Source organism: Gadus morhua, chromosome 8, assembly GCF_902167405.1.
Source record: "Gadus morhua chromosome 8, gadMor3.0, whole genome shotgun sequence".
Lineage (NCBI taxonomy): Eukaryota > Metazoa > Chordata > Actinopteri > Gadiformes > Gadidae > Gadus > Gadus morhua.
In genome coordinates this window covers 14,551,938-14,578,171 of record NC_044055.1, presented here as the reverse complement: position 1 = coordinate 14,578,171, position 26,234 = coordinate 14,551,938, and the positions used below count along the sequence as shown (strand labels likewise).

Below are 26,234 nucleotides of genomic sequence, written 5' to 3'. Positions count from 1 at the left end.
GTGCATCTGTGTGTCAATTCATTGTTCAAAGTATTATGAATCTTTATTTAGAAAAAAATACACATTGGTTGGCCTATTCATGAGCATACATCAGTAATTAGGTATCCATAGATACGCTGTAAATACCTAATAGCATCATCATAATAGATTTTTTCAACAGGGTACATTTCAATAGAAAAAGATGTGCTGGCTGAGATTACAGATGAAACAATCACCCAGAATTCTCCTTGTTAATCCATCCAAGGGTTTACCTTTGCTTTGGCTGGTCACTGAGTATGAGTGTGTGTGTACATGCTTGCTTGCATGCGTGCAAGAGCGTCTGTCTGCGTATGTGTGAGAGCAAATTAATTCCCTCCTGATGAGTGGAATTAGGTAGGAGATTAGCATTTGTCAAGAAGGCATGCAGGATTCATGACATTGGATGTAAACAGACGAACAACTGCCTTGTCTAATCATCTGATGAAAAAATAATCTCTTAAAGACACAGTGCAAGTAGGTTATGGTAAATCATGCTTGGCTATTTCCTTATATTAACGAGTACGGCTTCATACGCCTGTCACATGTAACAATAGGCTATAATATAAAACTCAATACAATACATGCGTGTGTTGTAGCGTCGGACACACGTCACCATACGTCGCGGATGGAGTTCTCTCCTGCTTGATTTGTTATTATTAATTTGTTCATATCATTAGAAATATTAATGTCATTGCTGCCATTATTATTATTATTATATCCTACATTATCTCCTCAACAATGTTGGCATTACCTTGTGCATCCCTCAAATAAAAAACACTACAGCCGTTGTGTCTGGGGCATAATATCTATTTAGCTTTGTAGGCCTAAAAGGCTATATCGCCTGATAGTTCTGATCACAACTGATATTTGATATAAAGTTAAAAACATCTATCAGATGCAATACGCAGACTGGATTTTAACTAATGTCTGCCTGTCTACAATTTGCACAGACGGCAACTCTTCATAAGAAGCAGTGCTCTGATCATATTGTGTGAGAGAGTGACGCTTCCCTTGAAGAGATTTATCCACTACTCATTGCTGTTGTGTGTGTGTTTTTAATGAACAAAAAATGATACCTAATCAAATAAGAGTAAGGCATGCCAGTGAAAGGATGGAAGGACAGAATAGATAAGAAGCATAGAGGCATGGGCAAGTGGAAGCCTGACGGATGAGATGGAGGGAGGGGTGGAGACATGGAGATATGAAGAGACGCATGGAAGGAGGGACAGAGAGGGAGTCTGAGGGCGGGGAAGGGGGAAGGGAGGGATGGAGAGGGCTTTGGAGGGAGGGAGAGGTTGATGGAAGGACAGAACGGTGGAGGGAAGGTTGGAAGCAGGAATGGAGAAAGGGGTGGAGGGGGGGAAAGAAGGAGGCAGGGAGGGATAGAAAGACGGGTGGAGGGAGGGATGAGAGGAGGGGTAGATGGAGGGAGAGATGGAGGATGGGAGATCAGATTAATCGTTGTCCTCCGGTCAATGGAGGTGGCTTATAAAAATGTGCTGGTAGTAAAGACTCTGCCTGGGTCTCCCTTTAAGCCGCCCATCCCTGAAGACAAGCTTTCATTAACTCTTCTGCGTGTGTGTGTGTGCGTGTGCGTGTGCGTGTGTGTGTGCGTGTGTGTGTGTGTGTGTGTGTGCGCATGCCGGTGTATGTGCGTGAAAATGCGTATGTGAGCACACGCATAGATGAGGCAATGGCAATTTTATCCACTGTCTCATGGTTTATATTCATATTCCTATTCTGTATTCTTATTGACATCACATAAAATGTTGAAAAAGGAAGGAAGCCGAGGAAGGCTAACTAGCTGAAGCGTCCGTGCCAAGTAAATATGAAGTCCAAATAAAGATAGGAATGAACACCACCATTTCTTTTTTTTGCATGAGGGGCCCTCTGATTGTTTAAACAGATACAATGCGTTCGCCTTTGTAGGTTCTGCCTGAGCTTTGAACCAGTGGAGGTTTAAACATTTTGCCACAGTAAAACAAGTGTATGATGGCCTGGAAGTGATGCTCCAGAAGTGAGACGGCCGGTTGAGAGGGAGCGTGTGAGGAGAGGAGGGATGATAACACACAGTACAAGGTAAGTTCATCTGTGGCCCAGTAGGGAGCAAAGGGAGGACTGAGGGCTTAACGCAAAAACACAACCCAATCATTCTCTGGAATGAATGAATTTCTCTCGCCATCGTGGAACCTCAACAACGCTGCAGGCAAAGCTAAAAGTAAACAAACAAACAAAGGTATTCTTCCTTCCACTGCCGTGGGCGTCTCTCCGGCGCCATGTCCCCTCTGACCCCTCACCTTGGGTGAAGTTGTAATGGGCGGAGAAGCCGGTGGCCTCCAGCTCCCCGTCCGACACAAACTTGATGTAGAGGTAGCGGCCGCTGGAGTGCACGTAGGCGGGGCTCTGCTGGCCGCAGTAGCGGCCGATGATGGGCGAGAAGCCGAAGGGCCCGTCCCGCACCTCGATGTGGTCGAACTTACAGTCCCAGGACGGCTCGATGGAGTAGCGCTCCAGGAAGAACAGGTCGATGCACTGGCGGGGAGACGCTGGGGAGGCACGGGGTGAGAGAGAGAGAGAGAGAGACACACACACAGGGTGAGAGAGAACGAGAGAGAGAGAGAGAGAGAGAGAGAGAGAGAGAGAGAGAGAGAGAGAGACACACACACACACACACACACACACAGGGTGAGAGAGGAGTCAGAGAACTAAAAGGTTAGGGAGAGAGAGAGAGAGAGAAAGAGACACAGGTTGAGAGAGGGAGTGAGAGAATGAGAGGGTTAGGGAGAGAGAGAGAGAGAGAGAGAGAGAGAGAGAGAGAGAGAGAGACAGGTTGAGAGAGGGAGTGAGAGAATGAGAGGGTTAGGGAGAGAGAGAGAGCGAGAGAGACACACACACAGGGTGAGAGAGGGAGTAAGAGAACGGGAGGGTTAGGGAGAGAGGGAGAGAGAGAGGTGTTTTGCGTGTGTGAGAAAGAGAAGAGATAGAAAGCAATGATGTGCGACACAGTGTGTGTGTGTGTGTGTGTGTGTGTGTGTATGTTTGCATACTGTGTGTGTGGGCATGTATGTATGTATGTATGTATGTATGTATGTATGTATGTATGTATGTATGTATGTATGTGTATGTGTATGTGTGTGTGTATGTGTGCCTTTTGCAAGCATGACACAATGAGCGTTTTACCGCGGGTCAAAGAGCTTTAGAAACACCCAGAAAACGTGATTGTCCTCATCCATGTAAAACATTCACGTTATTCAAAAACACCTGTACCACAGTGGGCAGCCTCACCTTCTATGATGTAGATGCACTCCCTGTCGGCGGGGTATTTCTCGGGGTAGTTGGGGGAGGTGAAAGAGCCGCCGCTGAGCTCCTTCACCCAGTCCCCGCACTGCCCGGCCGGAGTCACCCCCGAGTTGTTTTTCACTAGAACGCCCACAGGAGGCCAAACACACAGCTTCAACCTTCCTTGTGAAGGGCAGTCTTCACCTGTAGCGGCCATCTTGGTTTTAAACCGCACCCGGCTACCGTTTAGAGCCAAGAGGGCCGCTGTAGGTGAAAGGCACATACCCTCACCTCATCATATCCATAGAGACTTGAAGACAAAATGCAGCACTGCTTCAACCTTACCTCTAAATCAATTACAACACATAGCAAAAAAAGAATTTCCTGTCTTTAAAAGCACCCATTTGTGGTATCTTATTATTACTATTCCATAAATGATACTGTCCGTTTTTTACGGTCTCCGAGGTTACCTTGAGCTTTTTTTGTCGTTGTTGTGGCACCGGATAAGTCTGACATGAGGGTAGTTATCGCTGAGAGGAGAGGAGGGCAGTTTGAGGGGGAGAGCAGTGGGAGAGGAGTGGGTGAGGAGAGGAGGGCAGTGGGAGAGAAGAGGAGGGGAGTAGGAGGGCAGTGGGAGAGAAGAGGAGGGGAGTAGGGGGAGAGGAGTGGAGAAGGAGGGCAGTGGGAGAGGTGAGGAGAGGAGGGCAGTGGGTGAGGAGAGGGAAGGGGGAGAGGAGAGGAGAAGAGTGGGTGAGGAAAAGAGTGGAGTAGGAGGGCAGTTGGAGAGGAGAGGAGAGGAGTAGGAGAGGAGTGGAGTGGGAGAGGAGTGGGAGAGGAGAGGGGAGGGGAGAGGGGAGGAGGAGTGGGGGGGAAGGGAGGGGGAGTAGGACAGGATGAGATAGAGGGGGAGAAGAGAAGAGAGAATGAGTGGGATGGAAGAAAAGGGAAGAGAGAGATTGAGGGGGAGAGCAGAAGAGAGAAGGGGGAAATAGGAGCAATTGGCAAGAGGAGAAAATTGGGTGCACTGGTTAAAAGTTTAACCAAACAAATATACACTTTAATTCGGAAATAGACCTAATTTTTTACTGAAATATAGCCTTACCAATATGCAGCAGAAGCTTCGCCATGTCCCTGTTGACGTCTTATTTAGGCCTATCTTTTAAATATTGCCATGAAAGTAATTCTAAACTTACGAACAATCAAATCGCGTGGTCGCCACATGCTTATCAAAACTAGAAAATAAATCTGAGTAAAACCATCCACTGCTGCCCATTCAGTTGTTCCTAGATTGTACAAGTCCGAAAGCAAAGACTCCGCTTTGCAAACCGTCAGTCATCTTTATCTTCCCGAAAGACGACCGGATTAAGCTCCCATCCGCTTCACCTTTTTGCTCCACCTTTGGACATCATAATCCTGTAAAACGATGCAGTCGTCAACAGCGCATTGCAAACCAGGCAATCATTGGAGTTTAATAAAGTTGGCCTGAAGACCTGCATAATTAGGCAGGCCTATCCTATATGTTGTTCTCTTAATTATTAGCACGGTTGGCATTATTGATAAAAAAAATTGATCCGCACGCCCCGGCCGACGCATAAGCAGAGCGCGCAACGTATATGAGTAGGCTATATGAGTAGGCCTATATACGTATATGTGTTTGGCTTTCTGGAGGAAAGCACTGAAGGCTAAACTCATACGTATATAGGCCTACTCATATACTCATATACGTTGCGCGCTCTGCTTATGTGTCGGCCGGGGAGGGAGGGAGGGAGGGTTAACCCTAACCTTGAACATAACCAAGTTCTTTTGCTGTTCTTTCGGGAAAATACTTTCTTTTTTTTTTGTATACAAAGCAAGCTATCCAAGAAAAACAATGCACATATCAGAATTTAATCCGTCCATTCATTGGCTAACGGAAATGCAATTGAACTTGGCATGAAATTAAAATATATACATTTCACAACATATACACGGAGGCTATTAAACCATATTATTGATGATGAGTTACTAGTTACTGTAGGCCTAATGCTTAATGTTATCCATTAGCTGTAGTAAAATATCTAACAGTTCATTCATTGTCTCCGCCATTCTCTTTGAATGACTTTTTGTCAGGTTACGTCCGGTTACCATTTACTGGCCTGAGCAAAGGATGCCCATTAAAACATAAATGTAACCAATAATTTCCCAATGTAATGTTTCACCTGTACTTAAGGTAAACTCACAAGATGAACAAACAATTCATTTTGGGGGAGAGTGGGGTATGAGCCAGTACGTTGATCGAGCCTGCTGTATTAAGGCAACTGTAGACATTTGTTGTCAACCATCAATTCAGGAAGCACCCTAGGCTGTGATAGAGAGAAGCAAGGTAAAGTTGCAAGCATGTTTTTTCCACAATAAATTGTTCTTTGCTTGTCAAAGTAAGTATTTAACATATCAGATATAATGACATGCTTTTTCAAAACAATTATATGCTAAATATGTCATACATGTTGGGGATTTGACAAGGTATAAAACCAGGTGAATAATATATTTTAAGGATAGCCCGATTTTTTTTACGTTTTCCCCTATTGCAATTTAAAATGTTTTTTTTTTTTTTAGGTTTCAGCGTTATTTGTTACACGGCTAAAGAATTAACTGACATGAGTGAACGACCAATGCTGAAATCTGAAAAAATTCTGCGTCAGTAGATCGGCCGTCATGAACGAATGCATCACAAAACCTTTACTGTTGTCAAAGCGGACAAAGCAAAGAATCATGCTCTCTGAAGTGATCAGCTGAAGCGATGCTCTCTGAAGCAATGATGAAAGAAACAGCGCCTACTCCAGGTAGGCTGGGAATTGGATGGTTCGAACTCCCGGGAGATTCCATAATGTAGCATTTGGGTATATTGGATGGATGTGGGTAAGGCTCAGGCCACATGGTCGTTTCCTTTCTACCAGTAGGGGCCGCACTCTAATCTGTGTGCTCCATCCCCCAGAAGGCATTAACAAATGTCACTATCCAACTCCCCTCTCTGCTGTGACAGCAATGTTCAATTCAATAGTATTTATATCTTGAAATATTCATATAATTCAGAAAATTCTGATGGGCCTATCTGTTTCCATTCAGTTTAATTCTAGAAATGAATCTCACAAACCATCACAAGTTGTGTTTGTGTGTCTCCCTGCTTTCAATATTTATTCTAGTATTGTTAAGGGACATGTCGAGGGGACCCAAATCCTGGACACGGTGAGGCAGAGACGGAGTGAAAGGAAGAGGGATTTATTGGGACAAGGGGTAAACGACAAGCTCGGGCTAGGCAAGCGGTAGTCAGGCAGGCGATCCAGTAACAGGGAGTCAGGCAGGCAGGCAAGAACTCGGCGACAGGCAGGCAGTCAAGGAATCAGCGACAGGCAACTATCGGGCGAGATATCGGCGAAAGGCAGAGAGTCAGGCAGGGGTTCGTCGACATAGGCAGAGTGACGAGTGGACGGAGAACTATGGAAGAGAGTTACGCGGAGAACAGGGAAAACGAACTATTCTTGGTAAATGCTGGTAGGACCGATACGAACTGGGAAGTTGTAAACGACGAACTGGCGGCCTCCGGCTGATTGGAGATGCCCGGCTGAAGTAGGGAATGGAGATTGCAGATTGCAGATTGCCGATAGGTGTGTCGGGAGAATGAGGACCACTGGCGTCCAGTGGCCACTAGATGGGGGTGTTGGGCCGTGTAGCAGGACGCGGCGAAAAAAGTAATGAAGGTATGAATAGCGATTCATTAGTTCAATAAAACTTTGATTTTCGGGTGACCCATGGATGGCTCAAAGAACGGCCTATTCCGTTCTTTGGGACGGAATAGGCCTATTTGTTTTTGTGTTTTTTTGTTCCTTTCATGAATTTATTTTGTCTATCAAGATAATCTTGACAAATAGGCCTAAATGCTGCTTTAAACTCCCCTTCAACAAAGTATCTTTAGAATTATATAAACTCTGGACCGTAACCCGTAATATAAATGTTTTGTTCATCTTGTGACTGTGAATTTGCTTTAGGTAGGCTACAGCTGAAACATGGCGTGGGGAAAAAAAATTATTAAATATTTGTTTCAATTGGCATCCTTTCTCCAGGCCAGTAAATCGTAACCGCACATAACCTGACATAAAATCACTCAAAGAGAGTGAATGAACTGTTATATTTTATGCTAAGATATCACTACAGCTAATGGATATCCTTAATCATTGCAGTAGCCAACTTACATCTTATTTCTGTCATTCTCTTTAATCTGACCGGACACATTGCGTAGTAAAATACCCCAAAAATATCATTGCAGAAAAAAAGAAAAGGAAATGATGCAATGATATCTTGTTCAATAATTAATATCTTGTGGTGCTATGCGAAAAAAAATGAATGCAGAAACTTCTAAGACGTGACCCATTTCTACTCGTCCAATGTTGATTTGTGGTTTCCAAGCTGAAATTGGCTAATATTCACTTTTTTTTTTCATTAAATTAAATTTTAAATGTTCATGCTTATTTTTTTTTGGCCATAAACCAACTGTTCCAAAATAAAACAAGAAAATGACATTTCCAATTGGCAAATGAAATGACTATTAAACTTCTTTTCACAACATATACAATAAGTAATTTCAACATATCATGAATATTGATGAGATGAAAGAGAAAGTCAGCCAGACAAAGTCATGTAATTTTTTACTGTCGTGCTCCATAACAGTGGCTATAATTGTTGTAAAGCTAGAATCTGTTAGAATAAAAAATGAAAATAATGAATCCACGCGCTCTCTATGAGTGACTGTTAAAAATACTTAAACCCTTCAACAAAATACGAGCAGTAGGGGAAGATAAAGATTTAAAAGATAAAGACTTTATTATCACTTGCAAACACGTAATTACAATTGGTTTGACAAAGAATTCAGGTTATATTTCCATTATGTGTGAATTTCCCCTACATGCCCTGACCAATCACAACACCCTATGCATCGGGCCTAGAAATTGGACATCTCGCCCAATTAACTAAATGCACTTATGGTCCTTCTCCGAACTCTCAGATTACAAAGTAAATAGTTTACATATTAAATATTACAGTTATGTCATATGTAGACAGAGGCACAGAGCAGTGAGATACTGTGATTAAAATCCACTCGTCACCTTATTAAGCTAAAACAGTAAGCTAAAAGCCCCGGCAGGGCAAACCGGACACCGACGCGAAGCGTGGACGGTAATATGTATATATCATGTGGGCAGAAATATGTATATTACTCCCTTTACCAAGCTGAATTCATTCAATGTTCGATCAAATTGCTGTTGCAAAATATGGGTTGCGTCCTGAGACCAGTCTTTACAGTGTTTGTTGGGAAATTTGTGTGGAAATAGTTGAAATGCATGACAAAGTGCTTGAAAAGCATAACAAAGTGCTAGCGATTGTGTCTCATTTGTTGCTGTAGGCTAATAATCACAAAACCTTGTCATGGTTTAATCCATCTTAATACAAATGTAAGAAATAAAAAAATAGAAAAATAATCGCTCCATTAATTGGCTAAAATAAATACAATTGAACATGGCATCAGATCAAACAAAAAAGTAAGTTCAATGTAAAGCATGAAAAAAGTAAGTTCATGAAAAGCATGACAAAGTGCTAGCGATTGTATCTCATTTGTTGCTGTAGGCTAATAATCACAAAACCTTGTCATGGTTTAATCCATCTTAATACAAATGTAAGAAATAAAAAAATACAAAAATAGTTGCTCCATTAATTGGCTAAAAGAAATACAATTGAACATGGCATCAGATCAAACAAAAAAGTAAGTTCAATGTATCATGGTAATTGATAATGAGATGAAATAGAAAGACAAGAGAAATAAGATTTGCTCTTGTTATGCCTCATTGTTATCCATTTCACTAGCAGAAATTGTTACAAAGCTGTTATCTATTATAATATAACAAAATGTATCAATTTTCTCGTCCAATGACTAAAAATATCTAATCATCAATATATAATTATTATATTCCCATTGGTCTTTGGGTTCAGGGCCCTGTCGTGGCCCTTGGCCCCTGGGCACTGGCCCCGTTAGCCCTGCTGTGGATAATACATGCTTGGGCATATCATAACCGTCAAAACCATTATAACCAATCATATTCCCAATTTCATGGTTCACCAGTAATTAAACTAAACTCGTGAGGAATGAATAAAAACACTTTCTACTAATGACTATTGAATTGAGTTTTCTCTTATTGCGTTTTAAAAGGTTTGTTTTAATTGAAGCGTTCATTGTTCCTCATTGCTAAACGCTAGAGCATGACCTGACATTACTTAATCCCCAATGCCTTCGTCACAATATTTTCTGCGTCAACAGATAGCTTGTTAAGAATAGAACTCAAAAACGTGTAAATTGTAGTGAAAGAAAGTGCTGCCGCTATTGGGATTCCAATAAAAGGAATCCATCTGGAACCTTCCTCTGCTGCCAAACCAATCAGAGCAACTGTAGTTGATTTCAGCATTAAAAGAACCAACTCTTTTGTTACATCCTTTCCAGAACAAATACAATTCAACATTGCCCTTAATTCATCTAAAGGTGTATTTGTCGCACTGGAACATTTCTCCAACGACATTTTATCAAGACCAAACCCAAACAAATAGCCTTGAAGAACCTTGACCAGAATGCCTACATCAACCATAATGGACATCCCTGGGATAGGTACAGCTGCGACAGTTGCAGACAGTAAAGCATAGTACTTTATTTGTGAACGGAATACCTCTTTCTTCTTGTTAATGGTGCTTTTGCAGACGTTGGGAAGGGCTAAGATCAGGACATCTCTCTTGTGTGAAGGAAGCTCCCTCTCCATGGTGTCCTGGAGGGCGGGGAACTCGTACAAATGGAGATCAAAACTAGACACCAGGAAGACCTGAGGAGACTCCACACCTTGTTTTTCAAGTCCTGTTGGAAATGGAATACATGTTGAACTTAATGTGGTCATACATTTGTGTGGCTCCTTTGAAAAATGTGGAAATAATTCACATTCACAGTCACTATAATAACTCAGAAAAGCCAACCTTGAATGCAGTATTCCCTGATTTTCTGAAGTATCTTTTCTTCATCGTACTCCCTCTGACTCCTTTGCGCATCACGTAGATTGTGGTCAATCTTAGAGCGGACAAAGAATAACTTCTTGCCCATTTTCTTGATCTCTTTAGCCAGCTTGGCATCATTCTCATTGAAGCGAATAGCTGATACGAGGATAAAAAAATCGAACTTTTCAAACTCAACGTGCTTCATGTACTGATCAGCTGGGAATCTGGTGGTTCCGATTCCCGGGAGATCCCATAATGTAACATTTGGGTATGTTGGATGTGGGTAAGCCTCAGGCTTCATGGTCGTTTCCACCTCACCAGTAGGCGCCGCTCGCTCATCTCTGTTGTCTATCCCCCTGAAGGCATTAACAAATGTGGACTTTCCAACTCCACTCTCTCCTGTGACAGCAATGTTCAGTGGAATATTATTTGTGTCTTCCAAATACTTTTGTGTTATTGATGCAGCCAACAAAAAGTCCTTGTTTTCAATGGCCTTTTTAATATCTTCTACCACTTTGGATTCCTTGGCATTCCTTTAAGAATAAGAATTATTCATATTATTCAAAATATTCAGAAAAATTAAGTTATTATTAAGTTATTATTATTTTGCCTGGGAGGTCAGGGAGAAACACTCAACTACACAGAAAGGGAAACACAGTAGGGCTGTCAAAATTGCTCAAAAATGACATTCGAATGTTCGTTTGGAAAAAAATCACGAATTCGAACTATTCGAATATCTGGTTGCCTATTTTACGCAGTTGCCGTCAATGTCAATAATGCGACAAAACCATGGTTCAAATTAGTGGGATATATATATATCCTATAAACAGCCCAGTAACGTGGAGGCCTAATCATGAAAAGCCACAACTTTGTATCGCTTGCATTTCACCACCACACCTGCAAGCGCGCAAACTATAGTAATCTGAAGAAGACGCCCGCTTCTGAATGTTACAAAGTATGCTAGTGGTAACGTTCCTTGCTTTGCTTACCATTTATCGAGAAGGCCTATTGAAATCGATCAAGAAAAAAATGCATGTCGCCTACGTCTTCCACCATGCCAGCGAAAGGGCCAGCACTAAACACCGTTCGGATTCATGAAAAAAAAGCTGTCTCGGACTTTGCCGAGAACATTGCATTATAGCAGCTTTCACCAGCCAGACTACTAGCTCCCTGAGCTCTACTTCGGATGCTTATTGAATGGCATAGCCGAGCTGGAATACCTATATCCAAGTACGGAAACCCCGAGGGGATAAAATACATTCGCTCTTCACAATACTAGTCTGTTACACTTGTACCGCGGGAGTGTTTTTTCACATTCGAATATTATGAGGGACATCGCGAACAGACAGAGGCTCATTCACAAAGCAGATAGAGGCGCTTGTACCGCGGGAGTGTTTTTTCACATTCGAATATTAATTTTCACGTTCGAATTCGCGTTTTTGGATACATTTCGAACGAATATTCGAACTTCGAATATTCGTTGACAGCCCTAAAACACAGTCATGTTCCGCTCTGTTTTACTATTGGTCATTTACTGAGATATGATTGTATTTATATATTGGTTGTATTTATTTTAGAAATAAATGTCACAACACAACCATTGTGGTTGTTTTTGTGTCTTTTTCCTTTTTACAATATTAGTACAGGGAATAAGGGTATAAATAAATGCAGAGTTATACATTTAATTTGCAAAAATAAATGTATGGGTGAACACAAGCGGATGTAAATTTGCATAAATAAATATATCTACAAATGAAGAAGAAAATAAAAATGTTTTCATCTAGCCGCTATTCAGTCCGTTAAATGGTTTTACATATCCATCCATTGGACTATACATTGACAGTCTCCTCAATTCCTTGCTTCTAAGCTTACTAATACAACCTGCAATTTTTGAATATTAAATTGGACACAAACCACAATTAGTAAATATCTGTGATCAACCAGTGTCCAGTACTGGAGAAGACCCAGTGCTCCTCCACAAGAGACTCAGACAGGTGTTAGACTTATTTCAAACACTACTCACTTTAGGTCGGGTCCCTTTGATGAAGTTGATGAAACTACAGTTGGAGGGCAGCTGCTCTTCTCGGAACTCCTGAGAATCAACATCAGAGTTAGGGTTAGGTTATCATTCCTATAGATGTTTTCAATCGTATATTCACTTCCAGGGCAGTCCTCACATTTTGTTCCTTTGTTGATGTGGATGCTTTGAAAGTTGATCAGGTACAAGCGTCTCTAAAAGACAGAATGTGAATGTGACAGGAAAGCTCCTTTAAGAGGAGGCAGTGGGTAGGAGGGGCCTCGAGATAATAGTTAACACACGTGGTTTCCAAGAAACCACGGCTGGACGAGGAAAACACAACTGAAACTAGAAAAATGTGGGGTCAGAACCGTCTCATTAATAATGAATGCACAGAGAAGGATTCACAAATGTATTTTGTGATTTATATATAAATTACTCTCTTCTCACAAATACATTTCAATGCACACACAAATGGATATCGGTATGTATAGATGTAAAATGTATCCATAAACAAAAATATGTTTCACAAACACATTTCTGATCCACACACATATGTACCTTGTTTTAAATAATTGTACCGTAATATAAATCCATAAATATATGAATTAAAAAAATATTTGCAATTTTCATCTAAATGTATTTTGATGTTGTCCAGGGGCTCCATACATTAGAAATATAAATATAAATACCCTACAAGCTAACCCTACAAGCATAGAAGATAAGATAAGATTATAAAAAATAAATAAATAAATAAATAAATACAATACAATACAATACAATACAATACAATACAATAAAAATAAAATAAAAGTAAGAAGTGGACATCTCTTAGTGGGTTATATTTACAATTCAATATTTATTTATTACATTTCAATGCACACACAAATGGATATTGGTATGTATAGATGTAAAATGTATCCATAAACAAAAATATGTTTCACAAACACATTTCTGATCCACACACATATGTACCTTGTTTTAAATAAATGTACCGTAATATAAATCCATAAATATATGAATTAAAAAAATATTTGCAATTTTCATCAACACACAGTGCCGCAAGCGCACGTACTGTGGTCGGCCAGTGACGTAATCCACAATCCAGGACACAAGGGGTGGATCCACCAGCATCGCCGTCAGCTTGTCACCCAGTAGAGCAGGCCTGATGGTATTGAAAGCACTGGAGAAGTCAAAGAACGTGACCCTCACAGTGCTCCCTGGCTTGTCCAGGTGGGCATAGACGCGGTTCAGCAGGTAGATGATGGCATCATCAACTCCAATCCGGGGCTGGTAAACAAACTGGAGGGGATCCAAGTGCGGCCTGACCATAGGCCTGAGCTGCTCCAAGACGAGTCTCTCCAGGGTCTTCATGATATGTGACGTCAGTGCCACAGGTCGGTAGTCCGAGAAACCACTGGGCTGCGTTTTCTTAGGCACTGTAACGAGGCAGGACGTCTTCCATATCACAAGGACCTTCTGGAGGCTAAGGCTCATGTTGAAGACCCGATGAAGCACTCCAAAGAGCTGTTCGGGGGAGTCCTTCTCCTATTCAGAATTGTCATGTTCACCCTCCTCCATGTTTGTTTGTGTTGCGTTCATGTGCCGTGTGGAAGAATGTAAAGCGTCGTCCAAATGACGTAAAATATTACCGTAAAGAGTGTGATTCGCGAAAAGACGATATAAACGATAGAGGATAATATGAAAAGATAGACATTTTTATATCATCACACGATATATATCGTCATATCGCCCAGCCCTAAACGATCCCATAGGAAAGATGCTCACAGCGTCTATTAGAGCCGTAGTCGGGTTGATACAGGAGTGAATGGGCTGCTTGAGCACCCGCTCTGAAAGTCAAACATCTCCGGGGATGGCATTACATTGTAGTGAATTGAACCCGACGACGCCGAAGGGTACCTTTCCCGTTAGCGACCGACACTAAAGTGCCCTTGCCAACAGTCGGTATTTGATGTTCTCGGAGTGAGACTGTGTTGGTAGCGGGCAGCCGGCAGCGGGCAGCGCACGGTTCAGTCTACTTTAGATTGATGTGGAAGAACCAGAGACGTAAGAGAACCCAACGCAGTCATTTGCGATTCATAATATCGTCTGGAGGTGTACTTAGCTTTTTGGCTGGGATGATATAGATATCTATGTATAATATGATATTATTTAGACACAGAACTCCAGGACTCCCTGCGGAGAACCCGGAGTGTTTGAGAATATTTACAGAACACAGCCAAAGACTGTGTGCTCCTTCCATTGGATACATCCACTGTAAACAGAGCGCATTGTACCGTTGCCGCAAGCTGCTCTGGGCCACACCCTCAACCTCCTCCTTGACCCGGCTCTCTCCTCTTCATTTGCATTAAAGCTACAGACACCGAAACGGCGCGTTTGGGGAAAGCTCAATGTGCGACTGGCTCGTATTGGCCTTAATTCTGCACCACGGTTGAATTTAGGGAACGTCTTCAAATATTGTGTTAGGAGCCCACTAATATCTATATTAAAGCATCCATAAAGTAGCATGCCATGGGACCTTTAAATTGGTTAATATTAACTTTTTTTAATCCCAAAACCTTTTTTAATTTAATTTAATGTAAATATTTCATGGTTACTTTTTTATTCGTCATAAACCAACTGATCCAAAATAAAACAAGAAAATTATATTTCCAATTGGCGAAAGGAATTACTATTTAATTTGTTTTCACAACATATACAATAAGTCATTTCAACATAATATGATTAGTGATGAGATGAAAGAGAACGTCAGCCAGACAAAGTCATGTAATTTGTTACTGTCATGCTTGATTGTTATCCATAACAGTAGCTGTAATTGTTGTAAAACTGTAATCTGTTAGAATAAAAAAAAATAATAAAGAATCCACTCTCTATGAGTGACTGTTGGGGTGGAAAAATACTTTATTGTCCCTTGCAAACACGTAATTGCATCGGTTTGACAAAGAATTCAGGTTATATTTCTAAAATGATTGAATTCCCCCTGCATGCCCTGACCAATCACAACACCCTATGCACCGGGCCTAGAAATTGGACACCTCCCCCCATCAAGTAAATGCACTTATGCTCCTTCTCTGAATTCTCAGTAGATTACAAAGTAAATAGTTAACACATCACACATTAATCACAGTATCTCACTGCTCTACATTACAATTATATCATATGTAGAGCAGTGAGATACTGTGATTAAAATCCAGCTTATTAATTAAAACAGACGTGCTATACCACATGTGCTTATGAGAGGTGCCATGTAGAATCAAAAGGAAACAATGACCTTTACCACATATATGGGTAAACATAAAAATGAGACACGCATGAGCACAATGACATCACTTCTACTCAGAGCAGGCCTGGACATAGCATGCCCATTAAAAAAATATTTTAACCAAATGATTTTCCCAACATCATGTTTCACCTGTACTTAAAATAAACTCAGAAGATGAACAAACACACTTTCTATTACTGACAATTTAATTAGTTTTCCTCTTTTGCATTTTCAAACATTTGTTTTAGTTTAAGTGTCCATTGTTCAGGCTACGGCATTACCTGACATTACTTAATGTGTTTTACTTTTTTCAGAACATTTGTTGCATCATCACATAGGCGGTCAAGAACAAATTTCAAAAAGAACACCATGGATGTGTAAGAAACTGTAGCGGCTATCAGCCATCCAAAAAAAGGAATAAATCTGGAACCTTCCTCTAATGCTGCAGCCGACATCATTAATGATAGAGAACCAAGCATAGTAATAATAAGCCCTTTATCGATTTCCTTTCCAGAACAAAGACATTTAAACTCTGCCTCTATATCTGCTAAAGGGATGCTTGAGGTAGTTGAAAGTTTCAACAGCGTCTTTACGTCAAGACCCAACACCAACACATAGGTTGTAAGAAGAATGACTAGAAGGCCTAGATCAACACCAATGGAAAGCCCTGGAATAGGTGCAATTGCTACAGCTGCAGACAGTAAAGCATAGTACTTTATTTGTGAAAGGAAAACCTCTTGCTTCTTGTGAATGGTGGATATGCTGACATTGGGAAGGGCTAAGATCAGAACATCTTTCTTGAGTGCATCAAGCTCTCTCTCCATGGTCTCCTGGAGGGCGGGGAAGTCGTACAAATGGAGATCAAAACTAGACACCAGGAAGACCCGAGGAGACGTCATACCAAGTGCTTCAAGTCCTGTTGGAAATGGAATACAGGTTGAACGTGGTTAGAAAGGCATGAGGGAATACTATCAGACTATACGGGAACTCAGCATAGCTGATTAAATGTCAGTCATCTTTTCTTTTCTAGAAACATTTAAATGTGATAAAAAAATATATATATTTTATGTGATAAATAAAAAAATATATTTTATATATTATTATATATTATTATATATATATATATATATATATATATATATATATATATATATATATATATAAATATATATATACACATACATACATATACATACATATACGATTTTAAAGAGAGGGGCGGAACTGTCAACCGACCACCATCTGGTTGTGAGTTGGATCAGGGAATGGGGGAAATTTCCGGATAGACCTGGTAAGCCCAAACGAGTAGTGCGGGTGAACTGGGAACGTTTGGAGGAGGCCCCCGTCCTAGGAATCTTCAACTCACACCTCCGGCGGAGTTTTTCTGGCATTCCTGTGGAGGTTGGGGGCATTGAGCCGGAGTGGGCGGTGTTCAAAGCCTCCATTGCTGAAGCTGCGGCGGCTAGCTGTGGCCTCAGGGTCTTAGGCTCCTCAAGGGGCGGTAACCCTCGGACACCGTGGTGGACACCGGTGGTCAGGGAAGCCGTCCGATTGAAGAAGGAGGCCTTCCGGGATATGATATCCTGGAGGACTCCTGACTCGGTTGCAGGGTACCGACAGGCCCGAAGGGCTGCAGCTGCTGCCATGTCGGTGGCTAAGCAGCGGGTGTGGGAGAAGTTCGGAGAGGCCATGGAGAAGGACTTTCGGTCGGCACCAAAGTGTTTCTGGAAGACTATCCGGCACCTCAGGAGGGGGAAACGGGGAAACATCCAAGCTGTGTACAGTAAGGATGGGACTCTGTTGACCTCAACTGAGGAGGTCGTCGGACGTTGGAAGGAACACTTTGAGGAACTCCTGAATCCGAATAACCCGCTCTCTATGTTGGAGGCAGAGCTCGAGGTTGATGGTGTTTCGTCGTCAATTTCCCTGGTGGAGGTCACTGAGGTAGTTAAACATCTCCGCAGTGGCAAAGCCCCAGGGATTGATGAGATCCAGCCAGAAATGCTAAAGGCTCTGGGTGTTGAGGGGCTGTCATGGTTGACACGCCTATTCAACATCGCGTGGGAGTCGGGTACAGTGCCAAAGGAGTGGCAAACCGGGGTGGTGGTTCCCCTGTTCAAAAAGGGGGACCAGAGAGAGTGTGCCAATTACCAGGGTATCACACTTCTCAGCCTCCCTGGTAAAGTCTACTCCAAGGTGCTGGAAAGGAGGGTTCGGCCGATTGTCGAACCTCAGATTGAAGAGGAACAATGCGGTTTTCGCCCCGGACGTGGAACTACGGACCAGCTCTTCACTCTCGCAAGGATCCTGGAGGGGGCCTGGGAGTATGCCCATCCGGTCTACATGTGTTTTGTGGATCTGGAGAAGGTGTATGACCGGGTCCCCCGGGAGAAACTGTGGGAGGTGCTGCGGGAGTATGGGGTAAGGGGGTCTATCCTCAGGGCCATCCAATCCCTGTACTCCCAAAGCGAGAGCTGTGTTCGCGTCCTCGGCAGCCAGTCAGTTTCGTTCTCAGTGGGTGCTGGTCTCCGCCAGGGCTGCGCCTTGTCACCAATCCTGTTTGTGATATACATGGACAGGATATCGAGGCGTAGTCGTGGTGGGGAGGGGTTGCAGTTCGGAGGTCTGAGGATCTCGTCACTGCTTTTTGCAGATGATGTGGTCCTCATTGGATCATCGGCCTGTGACCTTCAGCACTCACTGGATCGGCTGGCGGCCGAGTGTGAAGCGGCTGGGATGAGGATCAGCACCGCTAAATCTGAGGCCATGACTCTTAGCAGGAAACCGATGGATTGCTTACTCCAGGTAGGAAATGAGTCCTTAGCCCAAGTGAAGGAGTTTAAGTACCTCGGGGTCTTGTTCGCGAGTGAGGGTACTATGGAGCGTGAGATTGGCCGGAGAATCGGAGCAGCGGGGGCGGTATTGCGTTCGCTTTACCGCACCGTTGTAACGAAAAGAGAGCTGAGCCGCAAGGCAAAGCTCTCGATCTACCGGTCGATCTTCGTTCCTATCCTCACCTATGGTCATGAGGGCTGGGTGATGACCGAAAGGACGAGATCGCGGGTACAAGCGGCCGAGATCAGTTTTCTCAGAAGGGTGGCTGGCGTCTCCCTTAGGGATAGGGTGAGAAGCTCAGCCATCCGTGAGGAACTCGGATTAGAGCCGCTGCTCCTTTACTTAGAAAGGAGTCAGCTGAGGTGGTTCGGGCATCTGGTAAGGATGCCCAATGGGCGCCTTCCTTGGGAGGTGTTTCAGGCACGTCCTGTGGGGAGGAGACCTCGGGGAAGACCCAGGACTAGGTGGAGAGATTATATCTCAACACTGGCCTGGGAACGCCTCGGGATCCCCCCGTCAGAGTTGGTCAATGTGGCCCGGGAAAGGGAAGTCTGGGGCCCCCTGCTTGAGCTGCTCCCCCCGCGACCCGACCCCGGATAAGCGGACGAAAATGAGATGAGATGAGATATATACATACATATATATTAGTGCTGTCAATCGACTATTATTTTTTTACTAATCGCACAATTTGCTGTGATGATTCACGATTAATTGCTTTATTTCTTCTTAAGATTGAAGCTTGTAATATTGGAAACTGAGTCACTGAGAAAAAGCTTACCTTGAATGCAGCTTTTCCTGATTTGCTGAAGTTTATTTTCTTTATTGTAGTCCCTCTGGCTCCTTTCTGCATCACTTAGATTGTGGTCAATCTTAGAGCGGACAAAGTAGAACTTCTTGCCCATTTTCGTGATCTCCTTAGCAAGCTTGGCATCATTCTCTGTGAAGCGATCAGCTGATACGATGATAAAGAAATCAAAGTGTTCAAACTTAAAGTGCTCCAGGTACTTATCAGCTGGGAATTTGGTGGTTCCAACTCCCGGGAGATCCCATAATGTAACATTTTGGAGCTTTGGATGTGGGTACGGCATAGGCTTCAAGGTCGTTTCCTCCTCACCCAACACAGTCTCACTCCGAGAACGTCAAATACCGACTGTTGGCAAAGGCCCTTTAGCGTCACGTTTCAATAGATTAAATAACGTGACAGTGTCACCTATTTTCGTGAGCCCGGGATGCCTGTACGCCGGCCATTATCGCCCGATGAAATATTCTTCGTCATATCTATCAAACCAAACATCCTTCACATTCGCCGAACGACGATTATGAAAGTAAAATGCACATTTCTCGGTAAAAATGTTTACATAAACACCTTTAATGGTGTAACTATTCTAAAATATCATATTTTCCACCCAGGATAAAAAGTATGTCCGCCATTTTCACAGAAGAATATCCTAAAAACTATCCAATAGGAAAGATGCTCACATCGTCTATTAGAGACGTAGTGAGGCACCCCGCATTCCGTATGCAGAAGACGCCGAAGGGTACCTTTACCGTCACCGACCGAATAAAAAGGGTACCTTTCCCGTCAGTCACCGACGCTAAAGGGCCTTTGCCAACAGTCGGTATTTGACGTTCTCGGAGTGAGACTGTGTTGACCACGGAAGCTGATGGTCCAGACCTGCACGAGTTCGTGTCTGATCATCATACACACAGAATTCTCAAATGCGTGATTCGCTATAACCATGAAATCATGTACCTAATTATGTTATTATAGCTAATTAAAATGTAATTCACTTTACATTCAGGGAAAATACGCTGGCCCTTAGACAGATATATTATCATCAGCTGTATTGTTAAATTAAATTATATTTAATAAAACATTGGTGTACTATTATAAAGAGGGCCTGCAGCTAGTGATTCTGATTCAGATTGTTAGAACACAGGCCTATACAGCGTCATAAACCAAGACATGTAAAATGAGAGCAACATGACTGTGGTTGCTGTGTAGTTGTGTGTTTCTGACTAACCTGTCAGGCAAGAATGAGCATAAAGACTGGATTTTGTCTTTCTTATTCTTAAAGGAGTGCCATGGAATCAAAAGTGATTGAAGATCTTAAAAACGCCCTGGAAAAAGTTGACTTGGTCTCAGCTGTGTCGATAATCAACATCAAGTATTTGGAAGATACAAATAAAATTCCACTGAATATTGCTATCACAGGAGAGAGCGGAGTTGGAAAGTCCGCATTTGTTAATGCCTTCAGGGGAATAGACAACGCAGATGAGAGAGCGGCCCCTACTGGTGTGGAAACGACCAAGCCTGAGTCTTACCCACATCCTATATACCCAAATGTTACATTATGGGATCTACCGGGAGTAGGAACCTCCAAATTCCCAGCTGATCAGTACCTGAAGCACTCTTGGTTTGAAAATGTAGATTTTTTTATCATTGTATCAGCTGGTCGCTTCAGAGAGAATGATGCCAGGCTTGCTCAGGAGATCAAGAAAATGGACAAGAATTTCTACTTTGTCCGCTCTAAGATTGATAACAATCTAAGTGATGCAAAACGGAGCCAGAGGGAGTACGATGAAGAAAAGACACTACAGAAAATCAGGGAAAACTGCATTCAAGGTTGGCTTTTCTCAGTTAGTGAATTATTTAATAATATTTTTTGGAATGTTTTAGACCATTTTGTTTTACATACATTTCAAAATGATCTATCTTTGAAAATGATAGTGATCCAGATATTTCCACATGTGTTCATCAGCAGGAAGAGAACTGTTGAAGAGCTTATGCAGTAGCAGAATGTTGACAATTTATCTGCTATGCCCAGTACAGATGAGCCTTTATTATTACCTTTTTTTATGAGTCGTAGTTAAGTCAGATAAGGTTCAGTTAAAACATGTATTACCAATAGCCTTTCTAACCACAGTATGTTCTACCTGTATTCCATTTCCAACAGGACTTGAAGAACAAGGTGTGGCGTCTCCTCAGGTCTTCCTGGTGTCTAGTTTTGATCTCATTTGTACGACTTCCCTGCCCTCCAGGAGACCATGGAGAGAGAGCTTCCTTCACACAAAAGTGATGTTCTGACCTTGGCCCTTCCCAAATTCTGCAAAAGCATCATTAACAAGAAGAAAGAGGTCTTCCGTTCACAAATAAAGTACTATGCTTTAATGTCTGCATTTGTAGCAGCTCTACCTATCCCAGGGCTTTCCATTGCTGCTGATTTAGGAGTTCTGGTCGGTGTTGTTGGAAGCTATTGGTTCGGGTTTGGTCTCAATAAAAAGTCGATGGGGAAACCCTCAAGTGCCAAGCTTCTGGAGAATCTAAGGGCAGTGATGAAGTATCTTTATTCTGGAAATGATGTAACTAAGAAGCTTGTGGTTTTAATGCTGCGTTCTCTACCACTTGTTATGTTGTGTGAGGCAGCAGAGGAAGGTTCCACATGGATTCCCTGTCTTGGAATCCCAATTTCCTTCACTTTCATTGACACATTTTTGAGTTCTGCTCTTGACAGCCTATTTATTGACACAGAAAATGTCCGGATGAAGGCATTTGGAATGAATTAATGTCAGGTAATAAATTAGCCTTTAGCGATGTAGAACACTGAACATTTAAACTGAATAATTCATATGTAATATGCAAAGGGGAAAAAAAGGTAACTCTATAGTAAATCATATAAAGTGTGTTTGTTAATGTCTTCCAAGTTGATCTTCATTACTGGTAAAACATGGGATAATGATTGGTTAAATATTTATTTTGATTGGCATGCTATGTCCAGGCCTATATTATCCTAGACATATATTTGTACAGGACATAACCTGAACTAACGGTCACTAATAGAGAGTGGTGGAGAGTGAACACATTCTTTGATATTTTACCCAACAGATTACAGTTTTAATGAACCGTAATGCATGTCAGCATTACAGTAGTCTGGCTTAACGGAAGTGGACAGCGTCTATAGAGTGGCGAAGTCACGCCCCTTCCGGTAGAGCTCATGGGACCTATGAGATCGAAAAATATGAATGGGTGTCAATGGAGAGAAAATAATTATTTTCTGGTCCCAGTCTTTATATGCCCTGGATTACGCATATGTTCGTTGTGGATTTAAATGATAATTTTTCATGCAAAGAGTTTGAATGTTTATTGTGCTATTGTTCAGATAAAGGCTGTAGAGAAAACACAACGAGAAAGACTACATATCGCCTGATGTCGCGTATGTGACGTCACGTCATCAGACTCAATCATCCTCACGGCGATTCAGTGCCAATCAATTAGATCAAGATGCCGGTGTGTTTTGTTCCTGAATGTACCCATTCCAGCAGGTACAGCTGTTCTTTCCTTCCCATCCGATGTGAAGACTCGGAATCGCTGGCTCAAACAGATCAGGGGCCTGTAGCCTACTACGAAGCTCGATTAAAGGGTTAGCGAGGTATGTTGAGCTGAAAGCCTGGGTTAGCTGTACCACGAAAGTCGATCTCTTTAGGCGTCGCTGTATCACCATGGTGACTTATGCTCGCAACCAAACCTCGTCGGGAGCAGCTTTTCGGCTTAGTCTAGCCGGAGATCGGCTACTTAAATCGGCGTGCGCAGCTTCCTAGCCCCTCCTCCGACAATGGAGTCACCATTTATGGGTGTTACCATGGACCTCGGCGCACTTATCGTACAGGCGTCTCTCCACAGACAGAGGGTTTTTCGGGACAGAACCAATCCCTTGGCATTGTCTGACGATATTCTTTAGGAGAGAAACACAGATTCTCATCAGAGGGTATTCGTTATTTGATCTTCCTTGTTGGACCGTATGTAGTCAATGCTACACAAAGAAGCCGTGCACTTACTAGCCGCGTTTACATGGACACATCTGATCCGCATAGATTTCTATGCGGAATAGAAAATCATCATATATGCGCCTCATTCGGAATACAATTATCTGTTCGGCATATAATTCTATGCCGAATAGAAGAGGTGGTGTAGTCCGTTTTAATCGACATGTATACACTTATTCCGAAAAGATTGGGGTTTAACTTAGAGCAGCTGCAGTAGTTCGCAATTGGTCCACTGAGCTCCGTTGGTACTTTAATGCACACCGAACTTGACCGCTGTCAAGGAAAGTGGATTTATTGCCTGATTCACGTCTTTGTTCGTAAGTAGTCCGGTAAGTGTGTCCGGTTGCTAAGCGACGGGACATGGGTGTTTATTAATGACGTGTTCGCTTATCAAACCCGCTTTTCCACTGCATGGTACCAGCTCGACTCGACTCAGCTCGCATTTTTGGCGTTTCCACCGCGAAAACATGGTATCTGGTACCTGAAGTGGCTGCTTTTTTTAGTACCGCCTCGCTCTAGGTTCCAAGCGAGCTGAGCCGATGCTAAAACGTGACGTTGGCAGACGGCCGGCCACTGATTGGCCAGAGAGTGTGACGAAGTCACGAGAGCGACATGGCAACCATGCAGCCTTCTCTGACTCTCTTCTCTTTTGTGTCTGACAAAAAGCACCAGACCGAGCAGCATGAATACCATCGCATCGATGTCCTCAATGGTTGTTATGTGGGTTCTGTCCAGGTTGCGTAGGTGTTGTTTGCGTCCCGTACAAAAATACGTCACAGCCCTTTCGCGCAGCCGACCCCGCCCACGTCCAGGAGGTACTATTTGCGGTGGAAAACTACCCGTGCTGCTACCGTGTCGAGTCGTGTCGTGTCGAGTCGAGTTGAGTTGAGCTACATGTGCGGTGGAAAAGCGGCAATATATTGCCGCTTTTCCACCGCACCGACACTATTATAGTGTCCGCGCGCGTCCGAGATGACTGTAAATGAGTAGGCTACTACTAGTACTTTTGCAGGACGAACGTTAAAATACCTCTTAACTTAGAGAGACCACTCTCTCCCACCAGTCTTGGTTGCGGACTCGCATTCAAATTCCTCTTGTTTGCGGCGGAGGTGGGGGTAAATATAAAGATCGGACGTAGCTGTGCTGTCCTCCTTCTTAATTTAAGGAGCAGGCAGAGAAAAAGCTCTCCTGCTGTGCTTTCATTGAAATCAAATTCACAATGCCAAATAGTGATAAGACGTCCATTATGTCGCCGCCGGTCCAGAGATGTGTCAGGTGTGCGCGAAAGACATAACGGACACTTTTGTTACTGCCATGTATACAGTAGGGGATCACATTTTAGGAACAGATCTATTCCGCATAGAAATCTATGCGGATCAGATGTGCCATGTAAACGCGGCTAGTGTTGCGCAGTGTGTCTGTGTTTCAAGTTCTAAGGTGGCCCTGCACGTTCAACGTACATTAACCTATAGTCAAGTGCCGTGTTGTCCATTATCCCTTATATAACCACTATGCCAGTGACACAATTAGGCCTAGGCATTTTTTATTCTACAAATTCATATTGTAGCTGTGAGAATTGTTAAGAAAAATCACCTCAATAGTCGGAAAACCAAATCATAGGCTAGATTCACCTGAAATTATTCAAATGGATGCTTACAACATACCACATTGAATAATATTTTTATATTTATTTTGGACTTGGCCCCAGTTTCGTAGGAGCAAACATGGGGCCCCAAATATATATTGGGGTAAAAGGGATGATGAAACATAATATTTTTTAGACAATATGCAGAATCTTTTCACTTACGAATTAACACGGTCGGCTATTTTTTGCCAGCACGCCACCCTAGCCATATTATGGGCAACCGTGTTCCCCTTGGCTGTAATTTTAACTTTGAATTCCTCGTAGGAGTTCATAATAATACATTGCTCGCCTTGGATGAAATACACCGCTCTCGCGCGATTTACTTTGCATAAGGTGAGTCAAATGACGCGAGAAACGCCCCTTTTATGTGAACGCGCATTGAACCTAAAGCGGAAAACCTGGTTCAACTAATTGAATCTAAAGTGAGCTTCGTGGTACCATTTAACTCTGATAGCGAGTTGCGGCTCTGTCGAGCCATGTTTTCCCAAGAAAGCCTGGGTATGTTCAGCGAGGTTGGTGTTATACACCCCAGGTAAAGAGATATGTTTTTAACGATTTCTGGAATTGTGTGGATTTGTGCATGGTATGATGGTGCAGATGTTAATTGATCAAGGTGACATGTTAGAACAAGAGAAAAATTGTCCCGCTTAAATTGTCTTCATTGAAAACCCTCAAGCCAGCGATCCTGGTGACAATCAGGACAATACTATGTTATGATTACTATGTGTGAATTCTAGTTAGACATTTGAAAGATCTTTTTTGCCTTAAACTACAGGTTGAAATTCCTGGGAATTATGCAGGTTGAGATGCCTGAACATGCTTGAAGGTTTTTAACGATGATCAAATGTAGTGCAAAATCTGACCTAAACGACTGTTATGTTTTTAAACTTTTTATTGTAATCTTGGCAGCCACAAAAGGGGGGATGTGTGGTAGAAATTAATGATTATATTCTATGGTAAACCATGATTATTATTAGGCCTATATATCTAATGGTAGAAAACATTTAAAGCGTCTCTGGATTCTGATCCAGGGCTGGACACGGTGCCTGGGAGTCTGGGGTCAGAGCAGGGGTTGGGGCCCAACCCCCCAGGAGCAGGAAGCTACGGAGACAGTGCATGCTGACTCCACTCCTGGGGTCCTAAACTATCTCGGTGACCATATGGTTAGAAGAGTTTGTGAATGATTATGGGTGGACACCTAAAACAAGAAACTGCTGAGTACTGTGCTGCTGTGTGTGTATAAGAAGAGGCTGGAATCTGTTAATTCGCCAGTG

At 42.7% G+C, this 26,234-nt stretch overlaps 3 protein-coding genes and 1 pseudogene across 4 annotated transcripts; 1 reads left to right on the top strand and 3 right to left on the bottom strand.

Annotated features, from left to right (window-relative positions):
- On the bottom strand, positions 1 to 4,858 carry LOC115549197 (neuropilin and tolloid-like protein 1). 2 transcript variants are annotated; one of them, XM_030364255.1, is made up of 4 exons: positions 4,400 to 4,858; positions 3,768 to 3,827; positions 3,304 to 3,438; positions 1 to 2,564 (listed from the first exon to the last, which is right to left on the bottom strand). In XM_030364255.1, exons 1-4 carry the CDS (start codon positions 4,422 to 4,424, stop codon positions 2,167 to 2,169), a joined length of 618 nt encoding a protein of 205 aa, XP_030220115.1. In that variant the 5' UTR covers positions 4,425 to 4,858; the 3' UTR covers positions 1 to 2,166. The 2 variants fall into 2 exon arrangements, with proteins under 2 accessions (XP_030220115.1, XP_030220114.1); XM_030364254.1 differs by having other exon boundaries at positions 3,304 to 3,827; positions 4,400 to 4,857.
- Positions 4,859 to 8,129: 3,271 nt separating this feature from the next.
- On the bottom strand, positions 8,130 to 12,667 carry LOC115549180 (interferon-inducible GTPase 5). Its single transcript, XM_030364235.1, has 4 exons — positions 12,534 to 12,667; positions 12,380 to 12,448; positions 10,339 to 10,889; positions 8,130 to 10,222 (listed from the first exon to the last, which is right to left on the bottom strand). Coding segments are annotated over exons 1-4 (1,251 nt in total). The 5' UTR covers positions 12,536 to 12,667; the 3' UTR covers positions 8,130 to 9,593.
- A 3,276-nt stretch (positions 12,668 to 15,943) lies between these two features.
- On the bottom strand, positions 15,944 to 20,190 carry LOC115548652 (interferon-inducible GTPase 5-like). The gene is made up of 3 exons (XM_030363421.1): positions 20,167 to 20,190; positions 19,270 to 19,600; positions 15,944 to 16,572 (listed from the first exon to the last, which is right to left on the bottom strand). Exons 1-3 carry the CDS (start codon positions 20,188 to 20,190, stop codon positions 15,944 to 15,946), a joined length of 984 nt encoding a protein of 327 aa, XP_030219281.1.
- A 366-nt stretch (positions 20,191 to 20,556) lies between these two features.
- Positions 20,557 to 22,177, top strand: LOC115549189 (interferon-inducible GTPase 5-like; annotated as a pseudogene).
- The last annotated feature ends 4,057 nt before the right edge of the window (positions 22,178 to 26,234 follow it).